The following is a 24417-nucleotide window of genomic DNA, read 5'->3' on the forward strand; positions in this document are numbered from 1 at the left end:
CATAGATTTTCGATGATATTCAAGTCAGGGGACTGTGACGGCCATTCCAGAACATTCTACTTCTCCATCTGCATGAATGCCTTTGTAGATTTCCAACTGTGTTTTGGGTCATTGTCTTGTTGGAATATCCAACCCCTGAGTAACTTCAACTTTGTGACTAATGCTTGAACATTATCCTGAAGAATTTGTTGATATTGGGTTGAATTCATCCCGACCTTCGACTTTAACAAGGGCCCCAGTCCCTGAACTAGCCACACTGCCCCACAGCATGATGGAACCTCCACCAAATTTGACAGTAGGTAGCAGGTGTTTTTCTTGGAATGCGGTGTTCTTCTTCCGCCATGCAAAGCTCTTTGTGTTTTGACCAAATAACTCCATTTTTGTCTCATCAGTCCAAAGCACTTTGTTCCAAAATCAATCTTGTCTAAATGAGCATTGGCATACAACAAGCGACTCTGTTTGTGGCGTGAGTGCAGAAAGGGCTTCTTTCTCATCACCCTGCCATGCAGATGTTCTTTGTGCAAATTGCGCTGAATTGTAGAACGATGTACAGATACATCATCTGCAGCCAGATGTTCTTGCAGGTCTTTGGAGGTAATCTGTGGGTTGTCTGTCACCATTCTCACAATCCTGCTCATATGCCACTCCTGTATTTTTCTTGGCCTGCCAGACCTGCTGGGTTTAACAGCAACTGTGCCTGTGGCCTTCCATTTCCTGACTCCATTCCTTACAGTTGAAACTGACAGTTTAAACCTCTGAGATGGCTTTTTGTAGCCTTCCCCTAAACCAGGAGACTCAACAATCTTTGTTTTCAGATCTTTGGAGAGTTGCTTTGAGGATCCCATGCTGTCACTCTTCAGAGGAGAGTCAAAGGGAAGCACAACTTGTAATTGACCACCTTAAATACCTTTATGTCTCATGATTGGACACACCTGTCTATGAAGTTCAAGGCTTAACGAGCTCATCACACCAAGTAATCAGCATTGAGCAGTGACAGGCATTCAAATCAGCACAACGACAAGGGGACCCACATTTTTGCACATTTGATTTAATTTCATACAACTAAATACTTCATCACTAAAAATCTTTGTTCGGAAAACACCGCAGTACTCAGATATTCCTAGGAAATGAAAGACGTACCACTGTTATCTTCTTTGTTGAAAGGAGAGTCAATTATTATGCAGGCTGAGAGGGGGTCCCAAACATTTTCATATGACTGTAAGACTAGGCCTAGAACTCTTTTTAGAACTCTTAATAAACTCCTATCAATTATTAGATTATGTATTATGCATTTTATTGTTCTCTGGTCATCGGCGTCAGCGATAATTAATGGTTTTCAGCTGCAATTTTTCTTATGATGAAATAAAGTTATAAAGCACAGGATAGGAATTTTTCATATTAGAATGGAACATTTCTAGTTTATCGTTATGTTAATGGAACATTTCAATCATGTGAGGTTTTCATTATAACCTCGGTTATCATTTATTCCATTGTAAATGAAATGGCTACTGGCACTTGGACATGACATTTGACATGTACTCTAATAACGTGTATGCCGGGTTACAAAATGTTTATTTTTCATTAAATTTTATTTCTAAGCATGTCGTCAAATTTTAAGTTGTGTCTAAACAACAGTGTACAGATTAAATGTGGCAACAGTTTAGATCGAGTTCATATCATAGGCTCATAGCAAGTAGCGAGCCACATACTCATCACAAATTTTAAGAAAATGACAATGATTATTGGGCCGAGTGGGTCGACCTCGTCACCTCCTCAGTCGTTAAAGGATGCCCAGGCCAGTTTTGAGACCCAGTCTGCTCATGTGTTCTGTGTGGCGATTGCTGCTGTCAGCTTAGGAGGAAGCCACAGAAGCATGCAGCGATTAACAACTGGGTCGGTTTTAAGATGGCGTTTATGACAGTCTACTTTAATGATAAAGTGAACTACGAGGTGTCACGCACGCCCGCACAGGGAGCCACTTAAAGACCCAACAAACAATGTAGCATATCGTGCCAGGGGACAAAGGCGGGGTACTAACCTCTCTTTCTTTATTTCCACAGAAAGAATGAAGCACCACCGCCTTGAATTCACCCGGACTCCCTAAAACAACACTCATCCACTTCCACGTTCCTTCCTTCCCTCTGGTCACCTTCTGATGATGTCATGAATCCCATCCACCTCCTCGGTTCCTTCCCAGCATTCCGTCTGCCTGTTTCTGGTCCCACCCCATAAATTGTTCCCCTGCGCATACCAGTTTGTCTGTTGTACTTGAAAAGTGAACATTGACCGCGATTTTGCAGAGTATATGGGGTCGGAAACCCCAAACCTTTATACTTGTTTGTGCTTCTTTTTACAGAGGTTAAAGTGGACATTTCCAGATTAAAGCCAAAATTTCCACTTTAATCACAAAATACGCCTTTTCACCATGTCCTTATTTGTTTTCTCTGTGGCTCAAATACGTTGCTCCACATTCTGATCCTGCTGTGAAAAAAAAACAAAAAAAAAGACGGCACAGAAGATGTGAAATTTTTAAAATGTATCGTGTCATTACGATGGGAAATATGCAACGCTCGAATATAAAAGCACCACGAATGCATTTTGCTTCACCACATCGAACCATTCATCAAATATCGAAGCGCGCAGATCGATCCCGCAGGATCCGCATAGAGGCTTTCTGTCACAAGTTGACAGTAAACAGAGACTCTGACGTCACATGATCACAGAGGCACATCTCAAACCTGTGGAGCCCAGTAGCTGTGGTGGTCTACGTGTCTGTCTGTTGGTCTCCACTGTCTCAGCACTCATTACATGCGTGCACATTGAATATGAAACTTCAGTTACCGTGTGCTACTGAAGCTCCTGACCGGATAACAGCAATGTTATCCTTTTATTTCCTCTCAGCATCAAGTCTTTTGTTCAGTTTGTTTTGCTCGCTCACTGAACCCCCACTGGTTAAGTTTAGTGCACGGACTGGAAGAATTAAAGGCAGCTGTTTTATAAAGATACAGAGTCTTTGCAGCGCTGGATTTCGTCACTCTTCACTGCACACTTCTTATTGAGCTGTCCCTGGGCGTGTATTCTCCTTTGAGACAGTCACGTCTGGCCCTGTGAGACTACGGCCAGGAAACGTATCACATGATCACACTATGCCCCCTGACTTTTTTCTGGTACTGCAACTCACGTACACGTCGCGCTTGTTCATGCTTCACGCTCTGTGAACGTGTATGCGCACGCTTCATGGCTGCCACGCGTTCCCAGCGTTTATTTGACACATCCTTTGAGCAGGTACTCAGAAAGAACTCGGGTGGGAACTCCATGAGTATCACATTTCAAAGCCAATCCAATTCCTCATGGGTGCGAGGCTCAAAGCAGGGGTGGTGATTTAGAACTGCAGAGACCAGAGGTGCTCTTGTGGTCCGATAGGCAGCAAACTAATGTTCACGATGAATTGTAAAAACGACTAACTAGACTTATAAGTGGGTGTCACGTGTGTAGAGAGCACATTGCCCATTTTGAAAAAAAAAATAACATAACTTGTTTCAAAAATCAACATAACCTGACGCAATGGAAAAAAATTTTCTGTAACATCAGATTATAATACATTGGCATTTGATGGATGGTGTCAATGGACGAATGGCAAACATGAACGATACATCATCGCAGGTGCTGTGTGTCCTCTCTGATGTTCAGCGTTATGATGATAGCGTAGGAGTCAACATGAGCTTCAAAGAAGTGACAGCTAAATTTATGTACAGTAAATATGAACTGCAAAATGTGCATTTGTAGTAAACGGTGTGTCACACTCCACAAACAGGATGGCTGTTATGAGGGCGGATAACGAAGAGCCTCAACAGATGTGGATTTCAGTACTCAAAACACCTGAATCCACAAATCTGCCTAACAACACCAATAAAGCATGGATCAGCCATCCCAACAACAGCTTCTTTACTGTGCTGAGGTCAGGAGACAACCAGGAGTGAATTCTGTTTAAAAGTGGGTGGGAACAATTAGGTGGCTCCATGAGTGTCACATTTCTAAGCCAATCCAACACCTCAGGGGGGCGGGGCTCAAAGTAGGGGCGGTGATTTTGAACTGCAGAGACCAGAGGCGCTCTTGTGGTCCGACAGATAGCAAACTTCTGTTTACGCTTAATTTATGAAAATATGAAGTGCAAAACATGCATTTGTAATAAACGGTGTGTCACACTCCGTCAATGGGATGGCTGTTAAGAGGGTGGATAACGAAGAGCCTCAGGAGATGCGGATTTCAGTACTCAAAACACCCGATTCCACAAAGCGTGGATGAGGCTGCACAGCATTCACCGTCTGACTGCACATTTATGAGTACAACTAAAGAAATTTAACATTACGGTCTAACTGGAAATGCAAACACGCCGTTTCTCCACAATGCTAATCTAAACTCTGTTTGCTGTTGTTATGTCATATAGTAATACAATAGTTAAAAATGACACAAAGATATTGTCACAGACAGAGGCACATCTCATACCTGTGGAGTCCAGTAGCTGTGGTGGTCTACGTGTCTGTCTGTCGGTCTCCACTGTCTCAGAGCTCATTACATGTGTGCACATTGAATATGACCGTGTACTACTGAAGCTCCTGACTGGATAACAGCAATGTTATCCTTTTATTTCCTCTCATTGTTAAGTCTTTTATTCAGTTTCTTTTGCTCACTCATTGAACCCCCACTGGTTGAGTTTGGTGCATGGACTGGAGGAATTAAAGGCAGCTGTTTTATAAAGATACGGAGCCTTTGCGGCGCTGGAGTTTGTCGCTCTTCACTGCACACTTCTTATTGAGCTGTCCCCGGACGTGTATTCTCGCCTGGCCCCGTGAGACTATGGCCAGGAAACGTCTACCATTGTATGAAGACAAGTTCAGAGGTGCTGAGGGGCTTCTGATCACAGTCAATCCACATCCTATACAAGCTACATGATGCCCAGAGGCGTATCTAGGGTTTTCAGCACCCGGGGACAACTGAAGATTTCACGCCCCCTCCTGTTTGCCAAAATGCAATGGGGAACATCAATTCGGCACCCCCTGGATGCTGCGCCAGGGGACAGATGTCCCCCCTTGCCTCCCCCTAGCTACGCCACTGATGATGCCCTATTGTTAATTCGCCTATATTAAGTTACTTATTGTTATTAATGGGTGGAATGGTGGCTCAGAGGCTAGGGATCTGTGCTGGCAACGAGAATCCCGTAAACGCTAGAAGTGACTCAACTCCGTTGGGCCCTTAACCTGCAATTGCTCCATCCTGGGTATGACGTTAATCTTCATCCAGCCCTGCTGTAGGTCCTCCAACTTGCAAGGGATAATTTGGGGGTGCCACCACAAAAAAACCTCACACTGTTCCAGTGTGGTGCTGAGGTGTCACCCCCTGCACTCGGGTACCAAATCGGGTGGTTCGTCATGTGGTGGGTACATCAACCGCTATTATTATTAACGTTGTCAGTGTACATATTGATTTTTACTATTTATTGCCGTTTTATTATTCTTCTTTCTAATGCACAGCCTTGAAGGCAGCTGAGGATTTCATTACGTACTGCACTGTGTGTGGAACTGAATGTGACAAAAGCAATTTGATTTGATGCGATTTAGAGTTACTGGTAGGCCCAAACTCTCTACTTTCAAAGGCATCCAACTTCTCTGTCTCTGTTGACAGTACGCTTGTCAAACCTGCTCCTTGGCGTTTTGTTTGATTTATCACCTAACTTTTGAGCTACACATTAGGACTCTTTTCAAAATGTCTTTCTATCATCTCCATCACATTGTCCGCCTCCGTCCATTTCTGTCCTTTAATGATGCTCAGACTCTGGTACATTGTTTCATAATGTCTCGTATTGATTACCGTAATTCCTTCTTCATCAAAATCTATACAGAGGCTACAGTACACTCAGAACTCCGCAGCCACACAAAGCGTTCTGCTCACGTCTCCCCTGTTGTCTCCCAACTTCACTGGTCCATCAAAGATCAAATTCAAGATTCGGCTTCTCCCCATCAAAGCCCTACATAAACCTCTGCCCCTCTCTACCTCACTCAGCCTCTTACACTCCTTGTCGAGTAGTAATTTTCTCAAACTAAATAAAGAGAAAACTGAAATTTTAGTGATTGGCAATAATGGATATAATGAGGTTATTAGAAATAAACTTGATGCATTAGGATTAAAAGTCAAGACGGAGGTAAAGAAATTAGGGGTAAGGCCTGAATTTTAAATCATATATTAATCAGATCACTAGGACAGCATTTTTTCACTTAAGAAACATAGCAAGAGTTAGACCTCTTATATCATTGAAAGATGCTGAGAAATTAGTTCATGCTTTTGTTTTCAGTTGACTAGATTACTGTAACGCACTTCTCTCTGGACTACCCAAAAAAAGACATGAATTGATTACAACGAGTGCAGAATGAGGCCGATAGAATCTTAACTAGGAAAAGAAAATCTGAGCACATCACACCAGTCTTAGCGTCACTACACTGGTTACCTGCGTCATTCAGAATTGACTTTAAAATACTGTTTATGGTTTATAAAGCCTTAAATAATCTCACTCCATCTTATATTGTGGAATGTCTTACACCTTACACTCCAAATCGTAACCTTAGATCCTCAAATGAGTGTCTGCTTAGAATTCCAAGGGCTAAACTTAAAAGAAGTGGTGAGGCGGCCTTCTGCTGTTATGCACCTCAAATCTGGAATAGCTGACTGATAGGAATTCATCAGGCTAATACAGTGGAGCACTTTAGAACACTGCTGAAAACACATTACTGTAACATGGCTTTCTCAGAGCTTTATTTTAGTTTAACCCTGATGCTCTGTATATTCAATTAATTATCATTACTATTCATGGTGGCTGCAAAATCCATACTAACCTCTACTCTCTCTTCTGTTGTTTTTCTGGTTTTCTTTGTTGTTGTGATCTGAGCCACCACCACCTGATCAGACACCATGAAGTCCCTCTATTGATGGATTAAAGGCCAGAAGTCCACATGACTGTCACCATAAAGTCCCTCCATGAGAACCCTGAATACCATGAGGACTGATTGAGGTCATTTACGTTAGGTAGAATGCCTACAGGGGGTTGGGTGGTCTCGTGACCTTAGAAACCCTGCAGATTTAATTTTTTCTCCAGCCGTCTGGAGTTTTTTTTTTTGTTTTTCTGTCCTCCCCGGCCATCAGACTTTACTTTTATTTTATGTTAATTAGTGTTCTCTTATTTTAATTCTTATTTTGTCTTTTTTTCTCTTTCTTCATCATGTAAAGAAAGCACTTTGAGCTACATTATGTGTATAAAAATGTGCTCTAGAAATAAATGTTGTTGTTGTTGTCGCTCTTGTGGAAGAATAATTTTAGGGTTGCATAGCATTGTAGGAAACTGGTCCATATAGTTTTAATGGGACTTTAACAAGTCCCAAAGGGGGGAGTGTGGAAGAATAATTTTAGGTTAACATAGCATTCATCTTAAAGAAATAGCAAAGGGTTAATATCAGAAACCTGTTCAGGGACACCAGGAAACCAGACAACATGTCAAGTGAACAATAAAATGTACATTGAAATATAAGAATTGAGTCAGTCAGTATCCAACCCGCTATATCCTAACACTGGGTCTGCTGGAGCCAATCCCAGCCAGCACAGGGCACAAGGCAGGAAGAAACCCCGGGCAGGGTGCCAGCCCACCACAGGGCACACACACACACACACCAAGCACACACTAGGGACAATTTAGGACCACCAATGCACCTAACCTGCATGTCTTTGGACTGTGGGAGGAAACCCACACAGACACGGGGAGAACATGCAAACTCTACGCAGGGAGGACCTGGAAGCGAACCCAGGTCTCTTAACTGTGAGGCAGCAGCGCTACCCACTGTGCCACCGTGCCTCCCGATATAAGAGTTGGCTTTGGAAAAATACTGAGATGGTCAAGTAAATAAAGAATGTTCCAGAAGTAAGGTTAGACAGATAGATAGATAGATAGATAGATAGATAGATAGATAGATAGATAGATAGATAGATAGATAGATAGATAGATAGATAGATAGATAGATAGATAGATAGATAGATAGGAAAGGCACTATATGATAGATAGATAGGAAAGGTATTATATGATAGATAGATAGATAGATAGATAGATAGATAGATAGATAGATAGATAGATAGATAGATAGATAGATAGATAGATAGATAGATAGATAGATAGATAGATAGATAGATAGATAGATAGGAAAGGCACTATATGATAGATAGATAGGAAAGGTATTATATGATAGATAGATAGATAGATAGATAGATAGATAGATAGATAGATAGATAGATAGATAGATAGATAGATAGATAGATAGATAGATAGATAGATAGATAGATAGAAAGGCACTATATAATAGCTAGAAAGATAGAAAGGCACTATATAATAGATAGATAGATAGATAGATAGATAGATAGATAGATAGATAGATAGATAGATAGATAGATAGATAGATAGGAAAGGCACTATATGATAGATAGATAGATAGATAGATAGATAGATAGATAGATAGATAGATAGATAGATAGATAGATAGATAGATAGATAGATAGAAAGGCACTATATAATAGCTAGATAGATAGAAAGGCACTATAAAATAGATAGATAGATAGATAGATAGATAGATAGATAGATAGATAGATAGATAGATAGATAGATAGATAGATAGATAGATAGATAGATAGGAAAGGCACTATATGATAGATAGATAGATAGATAGATAGATAGATAGATAGATAGATAGATAGATAGATAGAAAGGCACTATATAATAGCTAGATAGATAGAAAGGCACTATAAAATAGATAGCTAGATAGAAAGATAGATAGATAGATAGATAGATAGATAGATAGATAGATAGATAGATAGATAGATAGATAGATAGATAGATAGATAGATAGATAGATAGGAAAGGCACTATATGATAGATAGATAGGAAAGGTATTATATGATAGATAATTTTTTTTTTAATTTTTTAATATAAACTTTATTGTGCACAATAAACAGAAGACATGAACACATCAATACAAATAATTTTTTCATATAACAATGTCATTACTCCTCCACTACTCCCCATTCTCCACACATTAAGTACACACGTCTGTATTTAGTATTCAGTACTCCAGCAAATCCTTCTAACATTTAAACATTACAATTTTCACACCAGGTCTTCCAAGTTATTCCAAATTTATTTTTCGTTGCCCCCCCCCTCAATAGAGCACAGCACCCCCTTCACTCCCCACACTTTTTCAAATTCTTCGATATTACACATTGTTTTATAATATGTAAATTCTAGCTTGATTCTTGAAATTACATAAAATTTGAAAATAAACAGTACCTCATCTGGTAATGTACCACACTGTTTATTATTACGGCTTTTTAAAATGGCTAACTTTGCTTGCCCAAGCAAATAATTTAAAAGTTGAAATTTAGATTTTGATGTTTTGTTATATTTCATGCCCCAAATAAATCTCTGAACATCAAAAGAAACAGTAAGTTTTTCACATATTTTCTGAAAATACACCAACAGAGTTTTCAGTCTCGTACAATATAAAAATAAATGATAAACAGTCTCTTTCTCCCCACAGAAGGCACATTTATCGCTCACATCACTCCGAAGTTTACTTAGAAATACATTTGTTGCGATGACCCCGTGTACAACTCTCCATTGTAAATCGCCTGCTCTCTTATTATTAGGGGGTTTATAAAATTCTCTCCATGCTGGCCTGACCTCTGTTTTTACATTTAATGTTTCAGTCCAGGGTGTCATGATGGTATTTTTTAAACTTGAAAAATGGAAAACTTTGATGCAGTATACATACACATCTTTTTTTGGTAAAGACCGAAAAAAATTATTTTCCTGTTCGTCAAGCCTTAAAATCGAGTCCTCCCTCACACCATCCATGTTCAATTTGGGTTCCACCTCCAGATCAGTAAAGCAGCCTTCCTCCTCCTCCTCCTCCACCTTGTTATGCACTGAGGTCGAGTTCCCCTGACTGTCCCTTAGCCTGATGAAGTCTTTTGCCATAAATGATAATAAATAATTGACAGTTCTTATTGATCGAATGCCCAGCCTTGAAGCTAACACATTGGCATCTTTAAAACTCTTGTTGTCCTCCTCCAATAATTGAGAAACAACCACAATGCCACTTTTGATCAAATTCTTAACAAAACTAATTTTAAAAAGCAGTGGACATGTGAATAAAGAATTAAAAATGAGGGGTTCATTGAAAAGTGAAGGGGACTTGGATGGCACTCTCTGAAGAAAGGAGCTCCAAGTACGTAAAACTCCCTTATAAAATTTGGGTAACAGAGAGAGATCAAACCTGCTCAAATCTATGAGCAATAACTGCACATCAAAACCCAAATTATCAATCTTATGGAAAAATGAAAGGGCTATTCTTTTCCAAATTAGGGGTTCTAAAGAGAAAAAAAGGCGCTGTAAAACTAGCAATCTGAAACTAGCCGCCTTACAGCAGACATTAATCAGGCCTTGTCCTCCTTCCTCCACTGGTAAACAGATGAGCCCTTTCTTCAGCCAGTGCACTCCATTCCAAAAAAAGTTAACCAATAATTTCTGTATGGAGTGTAAGAGTCCTGATGGCGGGTCAACACTCATCAGTCTGTGCCACAACATGGAGGCAACGAGATTATTGATAACAAGAACTCTTCCTCTAAAAGAGAGCTTAGGCGCAATCCACTGCCATTTCTTCAATCGTAGCTCAATCTGTTGTAAACAGCCCTCCCAGTTGTCTTTTTCAATGTCCTCACCACCCAGCACAATCCCGAGGTAATGGAAAGCTTTCTTATTCCAGCCCAGCCCTGATGGTAAGACAGGCGGAGGACGATGTGCCCAGTCCCCTGATAAATATGCATTCCCCTTCTCCCAGTTAACTTTAGCAGAAGACGCTCCCTCAAAAAGTGCTAAACATTTACATACAGCAGAGACGTCTTCATCAGAATTTACAAACACCACGACGTCATCTGCATAGGCCAGAAATTTAAAAGTTAGATTTTTACACAATGGAATTGTAAATCCCTGCAGGTGTTTCTCAAGTTGTCTAAGAAAAGGTTCAATGGAGATGGAGTATAACATCCCCGACAAAGGACACCCCTGACGAATCCCCCTGGTCACAGCGAATGGCCGGCTTAACACCCCATTGATTTTTAAGACTCCAAAAATGTTGGAGTACAACAATTTGATGTACTTTACAAATGGTAAACCAAAGCCAATTGCTCTTAGAGTTGTGAATAAATATTTGTGGTCGACCCGATCAAAAGCCTTTTCTTGGTCTAAAGAAAGAACGCCAACATCGAGGTTGAAAGCTTTCGAGGCAGATATGACGTCCCTCAGCACAAATATGTTGTCATGAATTTGTCTGTCCGGTACGCAGTAGGACTGGTAGGGGTTGATGATGCTGCCCATCACTTTTCTCAGCCTCGTCGCTAATCCTTTTGAAATGATTTTATAATCCGTGCACAGTAAGCTCACGGGCCGCCAGTTCTTCAGAAAGGAGAGGTTGCCTTTCTTAGGGAGCAAAGTGACGACAGCTCTCCGACAACTGACCGGAAGCTCCCCTGCTTGTAAACTGTCCTGTACAACCTCAAAAAAATCCATGCCCAATAACGGCCAGAACTGTTTATAAAATTCAACCGGTAATCCGTCAATTCCCGGCGTCTTTCCAGTATTGAGACCATTAAGTGCAACTGTGAGTTCTTGAAAAGTGAGGTCGCTGTCCAGAAATTCGGCAGAATCGTCAGAAATGTGAGGCAGTCCTTTGAACAGAGTGGCTGAAGAAGAGAGACTGAGCAGCTCCTCTGAAAACAAAGTCACGTAAAAAGACACAGCAAAGTCCCGGATGTCCTCCGGCTCTCTCAGCTCTTCTCCAGTATCTGTTTGGAGAACATGAATAACTTTACCTTGGGCCTCCTTTTTTTCCAAAGCAAAGAAAAATTTTGTAGGTGCATCTAGATGATTAAGTTGTTGAAAACGAGAACGTATTAAAGCGCCGTGAGCTCGAAGCTCCAGTAAATCCCGTAGTGTTGTTTTCTTCGTGGTCAGGGTGTGCAGCAGATCCTCAGAGTAGCCATTTAACAGAGTCTGATGGATCTCAGTGATCTCCTCCTCCAGTGTCTTCATTTTTAAAATGCAGGCCTTGGTGACGTGTTCAGTGTATTGCTGACAAAATTGTCGAATCTGCACCTTGGACATGTCCCACCACTGTCTCAGGGATCCAAAACGCAGCTTTGTGGATCTCCACTGCTCCCAAAAAAAATTAAAACATTTCACAAAATGACTGTCCTGAAGTAGAGTCGTGTTGAAGTGCCGGTATGATTTATATTTTTGTGGAGATGGGAGGAGAAAAGTAACAGAAACCAGAGAGTGATCGGAAAAAGCGACAGGAGTGATATGAGTGTTAGTTAATAAATTTAGGTGCCGTTTAGGACTGTAAAAGCGATCTAAACGGGCCGTCGAGAGGTGCCCTTTGCTCCCTTTGAGCCACGTGAACTGTTTGTCAGCTGGAAAGTGAGAGCGCCACACATCCACCAAGTCGTAGGCCTCGACGATTTCCTTAAGTATCCGGACTGACCCCAAGTGCGGCTCGGCCCCATTTCTATCCATAAACCAGTCCTCAGTACAATTAAAATCCCCCCCCAGCACGACGATCTCATTATTATTAAATTCATCCAAAATCCCCCGTAATAATTCAAAAAAATCCACCCTGGCAGTGCCATTATTTGGGGCATAAACATTAATAAAAACCAACGAGTGGGGGCCATCCTCTGCCTGCACAACTAAAAGTCTGCCAGCCATAACCTCAGTCACCTTTGTGATTTTTAACACGGAGGTTTTACTAATCAGCACTGCCACCCCCGCACTCACACTGGTGCCATGACTGAAAAAACCCATCCCTCCCCAGTCCTGCACCCAGGCGGCCTGACTCTCCAGATCTGAGTGGGTCTCTTGTAGGAACCCCACATCTAAGTGCTTTTGTCTTAAAAAATCACAGACCAAGTTCCTCTTCAAGTTGCCTCGACAGCCATTCACATTTAGGGTCCCCACATGTAACTCAGCCATTTTTACACCACAAAAGAAACAAACAACACACCCGAAAACCAAGAGATTCACTTTCTTGATTTGACCATCCATCAGGACTTATTCTGAAGAATCTTGCGCACTCTGCTCATTACATTTTTCAACCTTGTGGTCTCTTTTTGGTCCAACCCTAAGTTAGCTGCATTGTGCTTTATGTTTTTTGCTGAGCTCAAAAAGAGATCGAGGTCCGGAAAATAGTCTTGTACTTGAACACCCCTCTTTCCCTCTAAATATATCAAGAACTTCCTGATGCTCTTCGTACTGTATCCCCCTTTAGGCTCCAAACCAAACACTGAGAAGGTGTTACCAGAAATGTCAGAATCAGTCTCTCTTTCACCTTCCACACCTTCGCCACTATCTGCAATATCCTTCTTATTAACTGGCACAATTTGTTGTTTGGACAGATTTTCAGACATTAAAATCTTCTTTGCACCCGTGGTGGACTCCACTGCTTCTTTTCTTTTTCTAGTGGTTATTTGTGATGTCTCCTTACACCCACTCGACTCCACACTCACATCCATCATGGCTGCCTCACTCACTCCTGCTCTCTTTGAAACTTTTATTTCCTTGCTGCTGCTGCTTGCTATTTGTTTGGTACCCAGTCCCAACTCAAGATTTTCCCCATTAACATCAACAATGGCCATGTCTGAGTTTGTCTCATTATTAGTGGGCAGAGCTGCACCACTTGGAGATGGATCATCTCCTGTTACATCATTACAGCAGCCTTCATTTTGGAACAGGGGGACATTCTTATCACCGCAGACCTCTGCAGCCTGACCAGTGGAGGCCTCCTCAGTCTCAGCTGTGCGCCCTTCTTTAAGGACGGAGGCTCCTTCACCTGGGACACTGGGTTCATCAACAGGTGTATCACCAGCCTTGGCCAGCACACCTTCATTATTATTTTCATGCTCTTGGTTAGAGTCTAGTGCAGCATTATCTTTGTCAGCAGGCTCCATTTGCTCTTCAGTTTCCTTTTCATCTAATTCATTCTCACTATCAGTCAGCTCATCTTCTTCAAGCTCCTCCTCCTCTTCAGTCTCTGACTCACTCTCTCTACTTTCTTCATCACTTATATAAACATTCTCTCTTTTACAATCAATCGCTTTATGGCCTGCTCTACCACAATTGAAACATTTCATCGATTCTGAACTTACAAACACCACGTAATCCACACCCTCCACTCGGAACTTTAAGGCCACGTTAAGTTCATCAGTCGCGTTATTTAAAATCATATAAAGCTGTCGCCGAAAAGACACGACATGCTTTAATTCAGGGGATCTGCAGCCCAGTGGAATCATGCTAATTGAAGACATCACTTCACCATACCTGCGCAGTTCACGCTGCAAGATTTCATTACTCAAGAATGGAGGCACATTAGAAATAATAACCTTACGGGCAGGAGTCGACAGCGGCAACACCGATATCAGCGCGCCATTAAGTACAACACCCTGCTCGACCAGTCGGGGCACCAGCGCTTCATCGTCCAGGAAAACCACCACCGCTTTATTCATACGTGACGCCGACCGGACATTCTTACACCCAAACACCCTACCGACCTCCATAACGCAGGCCTCCACCGAGACCGCCGGATCAACAAGCAACCTTACAGCGTGCCTTCTGGAAAGGTTAGAAAAACTGTGTGGAGATAAGCCATCTCGTAGCGTCCTCTTTTAAAACAGAAAAATAATTCGTAAAACTAAAACAAACAAACAAAAAAAAGGAAAAGAAAAAGAGAGATACTCACAACACGCAGCAGCCGTCGACGGCAGAAACCACAGACACGCCCACCCCAGACCACACCAATCAAGAGCCAAACGGACAGAGAGATAGATAGATAGATAGGAAAGGCACTATATGATAGATAGATAGGAAAGGTATTATATGATAGATAGATAGATAGATAGATAGAAAGGCACTATATAATAGATAGATAGATAGATAGATAGGAAAGGCACTATATGATAGATAGATAGGAAAGGCACTATGTGATAGATAGATAGGAAAGGTATTATATGATAGATAGATAGATAGATAGATAGAAAGGCACTATATAATAGATAGATAGATAGATAGATAGATAGGAAAGGCACTATATGATAGATAGATAGGAAAGGTATTATATGATAGATAGATAGATAGATAGATAGATAGATAGATAGATAGAAAGGCACTATATAATAGATAGATAGATAGATAGATAGATAGATAGATAGGAAAGGCACTATGTGATAGATAGATAGGAAAGGTATTATATGATAGATAGATAGATAGATAGATAGATAGATAGGAAAGGCACTATGTGATAGATAGATAGGAAAGGTATTATATGATAGATAGATAGATAGATAGATAGATAGATAGATAGATAGATAGATAGATAGATAGATAGATAGATAGATAGATAGATAGATAGATAGATAGAAATTTCAAGGGTGGTGGCACAACTCAAAGGTATAAGAAGAACTAGAATATAATAATATAAGACTTTTATTTTCTATAAATCATTTGGGTGTAAACCAGCGAACCATCCAGAGTGAAGTGTATGCATTGATTGACTCTGTATGTAAATTTATCAGTTTATAAAATGAATCTCTATCCTTTGTTTCACCAGGCTGTAGCGGACTGCTTTTGAAGAACGCTCCCTCCAAGGCATTTTGCTGAGGAGTCATTAAAAGATCCCATCAGCAGCTTTTTTCCTGTCTGATACACAATTTGTCCTGTTTGGGGACATTTCTTTCTTTAATAAGATGTTAAATTTCAACCACACTCTCTCAGGTCCTAGAGCAGTCATCTCCTTACCGTCCCACACACCAGACTCTCCACCCTGGCCCCTTATTCCTCAAGTCTCCTCAAGTCTCTCCTTGTTTGCTCCTCTTTCTCCACCTTTAAATCTCAAATCAAAACTTTTCCTGTTTGACGAACTTTTGTCTTCTGGGTGATCTTTATTTTTCCCCCATCTATGTGTAAAGCAACCTTGAGTTTGTGAAAGGCACTATATACATGCAACTTATTATTATTATTGTTATAATTATTATTAGAGTTGCAAGCTGTCCCAACCTGCACATCCCAGAGGATGATGAAGGTAGTGACACTCATTTTCATGTCATACTTTCATGAGTAGGGTGGCGCAGTGGTGGCGCTGCTGCCTCGCAGTAAGGAGACCTGGGTTCACTTCCCGGGTCCTCCCTGCGTGGAGTTTGCATGTTCTCCCCGTGTCTGCGTGGGTTTCCTCCCACAGTCCAAAGACATGCAGGTTAGGTGCATTGGTGGTCCTAAATTGCCCCTAATGTGGGCTTGGTGTGTGTGTGTGTGTGTGCCCTGTGGTGGGCTGGCACCCGGCTCGGGGTTTGTTCCTGCCTTGTGCCCTGTGCTGGCTGGGATTGGCTCCAGCAGACCCAGTGTTAGGATATAGCGGGTTGGATATTGACTGACTGACTCAATTCTTATATTTCAATGTACATTTTATTGTTCACTTGACATGTTGTCTGGTTTCCTGGTGTCCCTGAACAGGTTTCTGATATTAACCCTTTGCTATTTCTTTAAGATGAATGCTAAGTTAACCATTAGTCCCATTAAAACTGTAAGGACCAGTTTCCTACAATGCTATGTAACCCTGGATATTGACTGACTTTCATGAGTATTATTGGGTCTCACTCTCACAATTTCTCTTTCAATTGTAGAAAAACAGAAAAGACATCCAGCAGATTACCTGGACTGTAAAGACTCCATGAGGTGGTTTGGCTTTGGCTGAGCAAGGATTTCGATTCTTTTGGAAGGCTTTGCTCTCAGGGCGTACTGTGACAGCGTCCAGATGGGCTCCTGGTTTCCCCATTCCAGCCTCTTACTGCATTTAAGAGAGGAAAAAGAAAATCAACCAATAATGAAGGCTGGGGGACACTTGGAACCACAGGGATCTTAAGTGGGGTTTGAGACTTAGGATTTACATAGTAATTGGTATGCTTTTCCACATTAAAATATAGCATCTATCTTAGAAGAAATATGAAAGGGTTAATAAGTGTCAGAAACCTGTTCAAGTATATCGGGAAAGCAGATTAAGGTCAAGTGGACAACAAGGAACAAGAAGGTTCTGGGTGAAGATTCAAGAAGATGGCCACTCAGTAAGACCTGCTGGAATTGTATGAGGAGGCAACAAAAGGAATTATTAAGGATAAGATTAAGCAGCACATGGAAAGGACAGGAGTTATTAGGATCAGTCAGCATGGGGTCAGAAGAGGGAGGTCGTGTTTTACTAACATGCTGGAATTCTATGAGGAGGCAACAAAAGGATACGACCAGAGTGGAGCAGATGAGATTATTGATGTGGACTTTCAGAAAGCATTTGATAAGGTGCCACGTGAGTGGGTGGGCATCAAACTAAAAGAAGTGGCAGTTCAGGGTGTGAAGTGTAGATGGGTGCAGAATTGGCTCAGACACAGGAAGGAGAGGGTGACGGTGTGAGGAACCTCATCAGAATTGGCCGATGTTAAGAGTGGTGACCAGCAGGGGGCAGTGCAGGAGCCACTGCTATTTTTAATAAATATAAATGATTTAGATAGGAATATAAGTAACAAGCTGGTTAAGTTTACAGATGATACCAAGATAGGTGGATTAGCAGACAATTTGGAATCCATTATAACATCACAGAAGGACTTGGATGGCATACAGGCTTGGGCAGATTTGTGGCAGATGAAATTTAATGTCAGTAAATGTAAAGAATTATACACATAGGAAGTAAAAATGTGAGGTTTGAATACACAATGGACGGTCAGAAAATCGAGAGTCCACCTTATGAGAAGGATTTAGGAGTCGCAGTGGACTTTAAGCTATCGACTTCCAGACAGTGTTCAGAAGCCATTAAGAACACTCACAGAATGTCAGGTTATATAGCGCCTTGATGTGTGGAGTACAAGTCACAGGAGGTTCTGCTCAAGCTTTATAACACACTGGTGAAGCCTCATCTGGAGTCCTGTGTGCAGTTTTGGTCTCCAGGCTACAAAAAGGACATAGCAGCACTAGAGAAGGTCCAGAGAAGAGCAACTAGGCTGATTGAGGGGCTACAGGGGATGAGTTAGGAGGAAAGATTAAAAGAGCTGAGCCTTTAAAGGAGATGAAGAGGAGACCTGACTGAAGTGATTAAAATTATGAAGTGAATTAGTCCAGTGGATCGAGACTGGGACTTTAAAATGAGTTCATCAAGAAGGACTTAGGAGTCATGGTAGACTCTAAGCTATCAACTATCAGACAGTGTTCAGAAGCCATTAAGAACGCTAACAGAATGTCAGGTTATATAGCACCGTGATGTCTGCAGTACAAGTCACAGGAGGTTCTGCTGAAGCTTTATAACACACTGGTGAGGCCTCATCTGGAGTACTGGGTGCAGTTTTGATCTCCAGGCTACAAAAAGGACATAGCAACATTAGAGAAGGTCCAGAGAAGAGCGACTAGGCTGATTGAGGGCTACAGGGGATGAGTTATGAGGAAAGATTAAAAGAGCTGAGCCGTTACAGGAGATGAAGAGGAGACCTGACTGAAGTGAATAAAATTATAAAGTGAATTAATCCAGTGGATTGAGACTGAGACTTCAAAGTGAGCTCATCAAGAACACAGGGACACAGTTGGAAACTTGTTAAGGGTAAATTTCGTACAAACATTAGGAAGTTTTTCTTTACGCAAAGAACGATAGACACCTGGAATAAGCGACCAAGTAGAGTGGTAGACAGTAAAACGTTAGGGACTTTCAAAACTCGACTTGATGTTTTTTTGGAAGAAATAAGTGGACAGGACTGGCGAGCTTTGTTGGGCTGAATGGCCTGTTCGTCTCGAGTGTTCTAATGTTCTAAAGACCTGACAGATGTCACACACACACACACACACACACACACACACAGGGACTCGAGACAGATTAAAAAGTATTGGAAGGACCAGGAATGTAGTGAATTGAGACTTTTATCTTGGTCCCTGTCGCTTTCTTCTCCAATTAGTTTATGACCTGGAAATTGGAAATAAGCACAGATTTGCTGGCATTTTCCAAACCACTAGTAACATCTATGACAGACTTACCAAGGACCTGAAATCCATGCCATCCCACAACTCCTGTGCTTTGACAGTTCCATGAATCTGCGTATAAAGCCAAAAACATGATTGTCACTTCACGTTCAAGTTCATCACCACAAATCAAAATAACATCAAAAAAATCAAAGTGTTTCTGCTTCTGTGGCTCAGCTCAGAAGTCATATTTTTCTGCTCAGACTTATTTTAATGCTGATGTTATTGCTATTCTTTTGTTTGGAGTTGCGTTGGAGATGAGAGACTGCTATCTCTGCAGCCTGGAGACTCCGCCCTGGAGCTCCAAGTAGGTGGAGTTAACTTACACGACAGTCCTTGCCATTATTTGAATGCCATCTGTTGGAATGAGAAATCCAATCTATTTTAGTGCTTTGCATGTTTGTGATGCCCCATCTGCTGGAATGACAAATGCAATACTTATGTCAATACTATATGCCCTTTGGTAGAGCCTGGTACTTTTGCAGTCCAAAGCCACCATCCAAGACCTCCAAGTGAGAGGAGCCAACTTACACAACACTACTTGGCAATATTTGAGTGCCATCTGTTGGAATGAAAAATCCAATGCATTTTAGTGGTATGCAGGTTTGTGATGCATCATCTGTCAGAATGGCAAGTGCATTGCATTTTGTTACTACAGCACAAATGTTTGTGATGCCCCATCTGTTGGAATGACAAATGCAATACTTATGTCAATACTACAGTATATGCCATTTGGTAGAGTCTGGTACCTTTGCAATCCAAAGCCTCCATCCAGAACCTTCAAGTGAGAGGAGCTAACTCACACAACAGTACTTGGCATTATTTGAGTGCCATCTGTTGGAATGAAAAATCCAATCTATTTTAGTGCTTTGCATGTTTGTGATGCCCCATCTGTTGGAATGACAAATGCAATGGTTATGTCAATACTATATGCCATTTGGTAGAGTCTGGTACCTTTGAAGTCCAAAGTCTCCATCCAAGACCTCCAAGTGAGAGGAGCTAACTCACACAACAGTACTTGGCATTATTTGAGTGCCATTTGTTGGAATGAAAAGTCCAATCTAATTTAGTGGTATGCATGATTGTGATGCACCATCTGTTAGAATGACAAATGCAATGCTTATGTCAATACTATATGCCATTTGGCAGAGTCCTGTAACTTTGCAGTCCAAAGTTTCCATCCAGGACCTCCAAGTGAGAGGAGCTAACTCACACAACAGTACTTGTCATTATTTGAGTGCCATTTGTTGGAATGGAAAATCCAATCTATTTTAGTGGTATGCATGTTTGTGATGCCCCATCTGTTGGAATGACAAATAAAATACTTATGTTAATACTATATGCCATTTGGTAGAGGCTGGTACTTTTGCAGTCCAAAGCGTCTATCCAGGACCTCCAAGTGAAAGGAGCCAATTTACACAACAGTACTTGGCAATATTTGAGTGCCATGTGTTGGAATGAAAAATCCAATGCATTTTAGTGGTATGCAGGTTTGTGATGCACCATCTGTTAGAATGGCAAATGCATTGCATTTTGTTACTACAGCACAAATGTTTGTGATGCACCATCTGTTGGAATGACAAATGCAATACTTATGTCAATACTATATGCCATTTGGCAGAGTCTGGTAACTTTGCAGTCCAAAGTTTCCATCCAGGACCTCCAAGTGAGAGGAGCTAACTCACACAACAGTACTTGCCATTATTTGAGTGCCATTTGTTGGAATGGAAAATCCAATCTATTTTAGTGGTATGCATGTTTGTGATGCCCCATCTGTTGGAATGACAAATGCAATACTTATGTTAATACTATATGCCCTTTGGTAGAGTCTGGTTTGTTTGCAGTCCAAAGCCTCCATCCAAGAGCTCCATGTGAGAGGAGCTAACTTACACAACAGTACCTGGCATTATTTGAGTAACATCTGTTGGAATGAAAAATCCAATGCATTTTAGTGGTATTCATGTTTGTGATGCACCATCTGTTAGAATGAAAAATGCAATGGTTATGTCAATACTATATGCCATTTGGTAGAGTCTGGTACCTTTGAAGTCCAAAGTCTTCATCCAAGACCTTTAAGTGAGAGGAGCTAACTCACACAACAGTACTTGGCATTATTTGAGTGCCATTTGTTGGAATGAAAAGTCCAATCTAATTTAGTGGTATGCATGATTGTGATGCACCATCTGTTAGAATGACAAATGCAATGCTTATGCCAATACTATATGCCCTTTGGTAGAGTCTGTCACCTTTGCAGTCCAAAGCCTCTATCCAGGACCTCCATGTGAGAGGAGCTCACTTACACAACATTACTTGCCATTATTTGAGTGCCATGTGTTGGAATGAAAAATCCAATGCCTTTTAGTGGTATGTATGTTTGTGATGCACCATCTGTTGGAATGACAAATGCAATGCTTATGTAAATACTGCATGCTATTTGGTAGAGTCTTGTAACTTGGCAGTCCAAAGCCTCCATCCATGAGCTCCAAGTAAGTTCAGCTAACTTACACAACAGTACTTGTCATTATTTGAGTGCCATTTCTTGGAATAACAAATCCAACACATTTTAATGCTACAAATATTTGTGATTCACCGTCTGTTGGAATGACAAATGTAACACATTTTATTACTATAAATGTTTGTGATGTGCCATCTGTTGGAATGACAGCTGCAATGCATATGTCAATATTAAATGCCATTTAGTAGAGTCTGGTATCTTTGCAATCCGGAGCCTCCACTCAGGAGCTCCAAGTAGGTGGAATTAACTTACATAACAGTACTTGCCATTATTTGAGTGAGATACGCCTCCAACAACCCTAATCTTAACCATAGTATAACTGGATGGAGCACTGGAGATCTACAGCTAGACTTCATTGGTGCTCGTTGGAGTCAACTTCACCTACAAAAGACCCCCCATTTCAGTCAACTCCGCCTACTTTTACCAGTCATTGGAGTCAACTCCCCCTATTTGAAGCTCCAGGGTTAAAGCTCCAGGCTGCAGACATATAAGCATGATTTGGTATGGGATTTATAAAAGCTCTGGTAATGTTTGTGATGTGCCATCTATTGAAATGACAAATGTAACACATTTCATTACTACAAATGTGTGTGCTGTGCCAACTGTTGGAATGACAAATGCAATGCATATGTCAATATTATATGCCATTTGGTAGAGTCTGCTATCTTTGTAGTTCGGAGGCTCCACTGAGGAGCTCCAAGTAGGTGGACTTAACTGACACAACGGTACTTGCCATTATTTGAGTCAGAAACGCCTCCCACAACCCTAATCTTAACCACAGTGTAACTGGATGGAGCTCTGGAGGTCTACAGCTAGACTTTATTGGTGTTCGTTGCAGTCAATTCTACCTGAGATTTGTAAAAGCAGTGTTAATGCTTGTGATGCGCCATCGGTTAGAATGACAAATACAATGCATATGTCAATATTATATGCCATTTGGTACAGTATGGTATGTTTGGGGTCTAGAGCCTCCACCCAGGAGCCCCAAGTAGGTTTAGTTACCTTACACAACAATCCTTGCATTATTAAAGTCAAATAACCCTCCCCCTAATCTTGACCATGGTGTACCCTGGGTGGAGCTCTGGAGGTCTACAGCTAAACCCTATTGGTGCCCATTGGAGTTGACTCCACCTACTTAGACCACCCGTTGGTGTCAACTCCACCTAACTGGACCTCCAGAGTGGAGGCTCCAGACTGCAGACATACACCATATGCTTGGAAGATGGAGTCTTTTCAGACAACATTAGATGTATACAGGAATTAGCCAGCAGAGGGCACTGGTACTGTACGTATTCCTAGTCTCTCTCTCTCTCTCTCACACACACACACACAAGCTCTCTGAGATCCTCACTTGAACTGAATAAAAACTGAACATGCAGTCTGCAAACAGAAGGCCCATACTGTTGATGTTGGCTTTTACAGAACGTGGGGTCACAATAACGACGGCACACTTCATTTACCTTGCAGTCGGAGAGGCACTGGAGTAGAAAGCTATGAAAAAAAAAAAACATAAAATAAAAATTAGAGATGCCACCTCGGTGCCAGTCCAGACTCTTTTCATGCAGAGCTCCTGGCTGCCCACCGCCATTTGAAACTCTGAATCTTCAGTGGGTTGAAGAAGTGTTTAAAGACCCCTTTGTTTGGGGAATTGCTCTCTAACCGTTGAAAACCATGGAATTGTAACTCAATTGTATTTTGTTCAGAGATCTTCACTTGTGGTGATCAATGTTGTCACCTTACCCTGTCACACTTGTTCCCAAACAGTTCCCCAGACAGATGTTTGCTTGATTATGTGGACCTGATTGGTAAGTTGCTTTGGATAAAGGCGTCTGCTAAGTGAGTAGATGTAAATGTGAATTAAAAAATGGATCTGACAGGTTTATTAGGTTCCTGTTTAGTGCCCAAAGTTCTAAAAGATAGATAGATAGATAGATAGATAGATAGATAGATAGATAGATAGATAGATAGATAGATAGATAGATAGATAGATAGATAGATAATTCATTACATAGATCGATAGATAGATAGATAGATAGATAGATAGATAGATAGATAGATAGATAGATAGATAGATAGATAGATAGATAATAATAATAATTCATTACATAGATAGATAGATAGATAGATAGATAGATAGATAGATAGATAGATAGATAGATAGATAGATAGATAGGAAAGCTACTATATAATAATAATAATAATAATAATAATAATAATAATAATAACAATAATAATAATAATAATTCATTAGATAGATAGATAGATAGATAGATAGATAGATAGATAGATAGATAGATAGATAGATAGATAGGAAAGTTACTATATAATAATAATAATTCATTACATAGATAGATAGATAGATAGATAGATAGATAGATAGATAGATAGATAGATAGATAGATAGATAGATAGATAGATAGATAGATAGATAGATAATAATTCATTAGATAGATAGATAGATAGATAGATAGATAGATAGATAGATAGATAGATAGATAGATAGGAAAGTTACTATATAATAATAATAATTCATTACATAGATAGATAGATAGATAGATAGATAGATAGATAGATAGATAGATAGATAGATAGATAGATAGATAGATAGATAGATAATAATTCATTACATAGATAGATAGATAGATAGATAGATAGATAGATAGATAGATAGATAGATAGATAGTTGAAAGGCACTATATAATAGATAGATAGATATGAAAGG

General features: G+C 40.7%; 1 protein-coding gene across 1 annotated transcript in view; it reads right to left on the bottom strand.

Moving 5' to 3' along the window:
- The window catches only part of LOC114644873 (testicular haploid expressed gene protein-like), a 57828-nt gene that overhangs the window by 31708 nt on the left and 1703 nt on the right, over positions 1–24417 (bottom strand). Inside the window, exons 2-4 of the mRNA XM_051929937.1 lie at positions 23156–23186; positions 19196–19252; positions 16845–16979 (exon numbers count right to left, since the gene is read on the bottom strand). Coding sequence (XP_051785897.1) covers positions 16845–16979; positions 19196–19252; positions 23156–23186 — 223 coding nt within the window. The remainder of the gene's footprint in view (positions 1–16844; positions 16980–19195; positions 19253–23155; positions 23187–24417) is intronic.

This window comes from Erpetoichthys calabaricus, chromosome 7, assembly GCF_900747795.2.
Source record: "Erpetoichthys calabaricus chromosome 7, fErpCal1.3, whole genome shotgun sequence".
NCBI lineage: Eukaryota > Metazoa > Chordata > Cladistia > Polypteriformes > Polypteridae > Erpetoichthys > Erpetoichthys calabaricus.